General features: G+C 37.5%; 1 protein-coding gene across 2 annotated transcripts in view; it reads right to left on the minus strand.

The window, feature by feature from the left end:
* LOC140153542 (potassium channel subfamily K member 6-like) overlaps positions 1-5,634 on the minus strand; it is a 28,933-nt gene extending 23,299 nt beyond the window's left edge. For both annotated transcript variants that reach the window (XM_072176321.1, XM_072176319.1), the window contains exon 1: positions 5,006-5,634. In XM_072176321.1, coding sequence (XP_072032422.1) covers positions 5,006-5,327 — 322 coding nt within the window. In that variant the 5' untranslated portion in view covers positions 5,328-5,634. The remainder of the gene's footprint in view (positions 1-5,005) is intronic.
* Positions 5,635-6,000: the final 366 nt, after the last annotated feature.

A 6,000-nucleotide genomic window follows, 5' to 3' on the forward strand; every position in this document is an offset into this window, starting at 1 on the left:
CGTTCATCCGCGGGTTTTCATGCTCGTCGAAAATTTCGCGAAATAAGGGGTGTTTTCAGATGAAGAAACGCGATTCGCGAAACACACAAAATAGGGGTGTTTTTTCAAACCACATGTTCGCGAAATTGACAAAAAGGCTATTTTCATCGAGCAGCCTACGCGTTTCTGCCAGAAAAGGGTATATTAGAAATATCGTTCGCGTTTTAGGGAAAATAGGGGTATTGTCGAAGGGCAAATAATTCGCGAAATCGCTAAAAAAGGGGTGTTTTTCCCTTTAAAACTTCGTGAAATGAGATACAAAAGGGGGTGTTTTTAAAGTTCACCGACAAGCATGAATACCTGCGGATGCATGGAGTGCGGGGGCCGGGTATGAACTCTCACCCTCCTGGCTGATGGAGTTGCATGTCCTGCTCCCGCTCCCTGCTTTGATGTCCTTTCTATTTAATTGATCGAATAAGGGCATTAAATTATAAGACGTTCAGTTTTGTTGTAGACTATTGGTATTGGTAGAGGTTAGGGTATTATGATTATGAATCATTAGGGATAATGCCCTAATCGGGTTAGGGCATTATGATTATGAAGGGAGCTCAAATCGTTGACCGGGGTCGTTGATCACGGTTGAGCACTGGAGTGTGTTTTCTGATTGCCCACGCGCATCCTTGCGAGCTATTGTGCCCGGCTATTGTGTTCAATTTCCTTCTCCCGTTTTGAACATACACAGTGATATGAAAATTATTATTGATATGCACATTGCACATGTGTACAAATGTATGCTAAATCAAATGCAAAACACTAATTACAAAAATGTACATCAGGTAACTTAACTATGATAGCCAAAAAGGCCTCAAATCGAACAAAGAAAGACGTTCATATTTTTGTATATTGGTAGAGCCGAGGTATTATATAATCATCTGGACCGACTAGCCCTTAATTTACAACCTAATTATAAAGTGATGAAGTGTATTATTGACAATGAAATATGATATCTATACTTTAACTAAACTAGTAACAAGTGAACTTCTGGGGAAATGCATTTAAAAACCTTACTACGAACATGTTTTAAGTGTTCATTCCATTTTAAATTAGCATCAATATAAACACCAAGATAAATGATTCAACATTATCTATTCCACATTTATTCATATAACAACATTAATGTTGTCAATTTTATTGGTTCTATGAGGTGTGATGAGAGCATAACTTTTGTTTTGTTAACATTGGATTTTATTAGGTTATCATCTAGCCAATGTCTTTATTATCTTTATTATGGCAAACGTAAATTAAGGTGTCATCCGCACACATGTCAACAATAGATTGATTTAAATTAACAGGCATATCGTTGATGAAAAGCAGGAATAAAAGTTACAAAGTTTTCGTTTTCGTCATTCAACACAAATTTATTGAGATATTTACCTCAATATTTCGATGTGTACAACACACATTATCAGGAGGGCTCCAAATCGCCGTAGAAGTGGTGATGTAACAGGAATAACTACCATAGTAATAGATGAATACAATTTTGGAATATATCGCAGGATCACCCTGCACTACAAGCAGGTTGAACTCATCACCTGTAATCATAGATTGAAAAAATACCACTTTTCATCTTACAGGTGCGAGTGCACAGCATGATATGAATATTCTATAGAATAAGGATCCAGGTTTTTATCCCTGTTCTTTGACATCTATGGTTCAATGCATAGGTACCGTGTGAACGTTGTAGTGCAGGGCAATATTCAAAACTTGTATACAGCTACGGCGAATAATGAAGTGGTGGAGTTGTATCATAGATGAACTCCTGGATGGGGCAGCTTTAATTAGCATGAGGCCGCATTGATATGTAAATAGCGTATTGTTATTTAAATTTGTGCCCAGACGTATTGAGGGCGACAGTCATGTTATCCAGACGGAGAATGGCTGCATATGCCGGGCATGTCAATTTGCTGAGTGAAGGCTGATAATCACCTTTCTGTATAGGTAATAAGCTAGTATATTTCGTGTACCAGTTGGTTATAACAAAAAATTAGTATCATATTAAATATATTAAATGTATAAACTTTGAAATTTACATGAATTTGAAGAGCAGAGCTTCGAAATCTAGCTAAGTCAGGTGATGTGAAATTCTGCTGCGTGACCCCTCTGCGTGGTAGAATTATATTCATAAAACATTGAATTTAACAGATATCATGGGCAGCCAACCACGATTTATCAGCATTTAAAATATATGTTAATTAACAAAGATAAATAATAAAGAGTACAAATGGCAATTAACTAGTAAACAAGCCTGAAATCTTAAAATGTTGCCACGTGATTTCCCGAACACATGATATGTCACCATGTGACCACTATTCAGATTTACCGTAAATATTTTGAGTATGCTTGCACATCATGCACATTCTCTGTGCATTTCTTTACCTCCGTATAAAATCAATAATTCATGCTGGGAGCCAAGTAACATTGTCTGCTCAGTGCAGGTTGGTATTTTATTTTACTTGAGAGCATAATAGAAATACATAAAGACGAGTAAGGCGCCATGATGGAAGGTCAGGTCGGGTATCAAAGGTTATTATAACTTAAATACTACTTGTATTTCACACCTTGCCTCTGTCACATATTTCCTTCATATTATTGACAGCAAGTCCTAATTTTGACTTTGCTATTGCAAAAATTCATATCAAATTAGTAGACTTTCTTTGAAAAAACATATCACTGGTGCCTGATGGGAATACCCGTCCGCCATTTCATTAAACTGGATCGTTTTCGCCTGGTTTGTGCCCAGATGTATTGGGGGCGCGCTATACTCTCATTGAACAGGCAAAGTTCGCAAAACTAACAACGTTGTTATTTGCCAAACTCAATTAACATGATCCAAGGGGTCGAACATGAATTATTCATAACGAGCTATAACGGATCGATAACTGGCCTCACTTTCTAGCTAGTAAACCAGCTGAATTTTTCATAGATTTTGCGTGGCTAATAGAACAACCGTGAATTTAGTGTCACCCCCTTGGTTGTATGTCCTGCTCTCGACATTTGATGGCCTTTCTACTGATCGCATTATATAATTATAATAAAAGGAGCTCGAGTTTTTGATCACGGTTGAGCGCTGGAGTGTGTTTTCTGATTCCCTGTGATGATTGTGTTTAATTTCCTTCTTCATTCGTTGAAATCTTTAAGAAATAAAGACCAAAACTCCAAGGAAGATGCCAATTCAAAAGTTGCAGTTTTCTCCGTTGCATGCTTGTATTGATTTGTATACAAAGTGTTCTCGAACCGTAGAACTAGCACCTTTGCGTGAAAGCACGGCTCGCAAAGTGCAACTTTTGATCCTGGGCTTTTGATTTCTTTTCTTTCTTTAGGGTTTAGATCACAGTTTCTTTAATTCTCAACCAATTTCAACAAATGAGGTCTTAAATCAGAGTTAAAGAGTACAGGTACTGGCTTTAAAAAAATAATTTTAACATATTTGTATTTGCATTTGTTTAGAAATATACAGGGGTGAATATATGCTTTGAAGTCAACAATTAGAATAACAACTAGACATTGTGCTCACAGAGCACGGCCCTTAGCCAGTGATGTTGATCTTTTTATGACCTTTGACCTAGAGTTGTTTATGCGATATTTGTATCACCAGCCTATGGTTCATGATGGTGACGACATTGTAGGGCTACTATGTAATTTACGGGAGCAGCAGCATTTTGAAAGTAATTGGGGAAAGAAAGAAGAAGAATCAGACAGAAAGACAAGACCTAGCTTAGCTAGGTAAATACACAGATATCCTTGGAAGGCTCTGTAAAGATTGTTTACCGATCTTTAAAAAACCTGGCAAGGACATACCTATTCTTACTATAATGTATACTTTAAAGCACACGTACATAATGAGGAATGATCAGCCCAATTATTATTTTACATGGCTCATTGAACCACAATGGGCTTGTAAGGACTATATATCTTTGCTGTATGGATGATATATTTGTGTGCAAATCTATCATGGGGTAGACTGCTTTGCATTCCTTTTTTAAACAATTCATACCATTCCATGCATTAAAACACAACACATCCACATCCCCAGTGACTGCCCTGCCCAGAGAAAAAAGGATAGATAGCTGTTGGATCAGAACAGGATTGGTGTATTTTCCATGGTGGGATAGAGGGATAATAAATTTAAATGGTCTACTACAGTAGACTAATCATGGGGGTCATAGGGCCCCCCTAGTAAATTATAGTGAAAATTACGTTTTTGTTCATTGTCCGTAAGTGGAAGAACTTTGACCGCACATGATCACGTGACATTTGTGGCACCACCCAATGGTCCTAGTGCTCAACTATGGTCAACATGGCAAAAAGCATATGGCTATGATGTCCGATTTAAGGTATTTGGTTACATGCCGGAAATGACCCCTAAATGACCTTTGACCCCAATTCTGTGTACAACTTTTAGACACTGGCTATAGACGATGCATGTGTACCAGTGACGTCACGGTGCTATGTAATATGGGGAAGGGGTAGCATTTTAAGTGAAAAACACGTTTTGGGCTATAATGACCTTGACATGACATTTGCGCCAGACATTTTCACGTGACATTTGTGGCACCCCCAATGGTCATAATAACCAAATTTCGTCAAAATTGACAAATGCATATGGCTACGATGGCTCATTATATGATTGGTAGAAGAAAGAAAGAAAGAATCAGAATCTAAGAAAAAGAGACCCTTAGCCAAATGCCATTTGGCTAAGGTAAAAACTTCTTGCGTTGAATATTCGGCGTCGAATAAAAGGTATAACAACCAGGCCTAAGTTCTCCCTCCCCCACCGTTGTTTGTTTCCATCCTTTAAAACCCTTCACATTTCAGATTTTTCCAATTTCCCTACCTACCTTTTATAAAATAATAAGGTAGTTCTCATTAAACTTAATGACACCCCTTTTACCTCATGGAATATTTCGCAATTATCGCTAAAAAGCAATCTCCTTGGAAGAAAGTAAAGTATAGCATCAACACTTACCTATTGTTGTAAGTAAAGTTACGCTGAAATATAAACTGGATGCAAAACTCCATGTTGGTACAAGAGTATTATTAGGACCTATCAATATACCCGCACTGGACGCCGTCTCGACAACCTCTAAAAATACTCCCAAAGATTCCGAATCGACGCATGGATTCTGCTTGAGGAAATTGTCTCTGGCATTATCCAAGTGTACCCTCAGTTTAATATCGTGAGGTTGTTGTATAGCACAGAATATACCAGCGCCTAGGCACAAATATATGGTATACACTATTCCCACCACAAGGCATCGGTAAGCGGCATTTTCTGGTAACATTGTCATGTCCCTGTAGACGAAACTTTTTTTCAGATCAGGTACGTACTACGACGTACGCTTTTCAGCTTGAATCCGGGGCTTGAATCCTTGGCAAAGTGTTGCTATCGCTGGATTTACCAACAACTTGAAGTACTTTGACGACAACTTGTTGATTGTAATTTTATACAGCATAAAACGCCATAAAGACAGTGATTTACCACTATTTAGTCTACATGGTCTACCGATTAGCGGCTCTGTGTATTATTGTGTACATATACATGGGGTACTGGATATCTTGCGTGCCACGATTAATATACTGCAGTAAGTTGGCCTATACGTGCTGGTTTGGAGGTTAACTTTATTTTTAAGTAACCACATTGATCATAATCAATCAACCGTACAAGTTTTCACTGTGCATATATGTAGTAATAATACTGGAAACAATACTGTGTTTATAGTGACTGTATTACATTGTAATATCAATTGATTTTGTAGTAGAATTAAATAGATCTACTATTTCCATGCTGTTACATGATTTACTTAAATACGCTATTAAGGTTACACGAAGAAACGTATAAAAAACGTATAAAAGACGTATAAAGTTGTTCTCTAAAACCGCGTTTTCTCAGCAATCCAATATCACAGTGAGTCAAATGTTGGTGCATGGATGTATCTTTACATTATTTTTGTGTGTTTATAA

This window comes from Amphiura filiformis, chromosome 5, assembly GCF_039555335.1.
Source record: "Amphiura filiformis chromosome 5, Afil_fr2py, whole genome shotgun sequence".
In the NCBI taxonomy this organism is placed as follows: Eukaryota; Metazoa; Echinodermata; class Ophiuroidea; order Amphilepidida; family Amphiuridae; genus Amphiura; species Amphiura filiformis.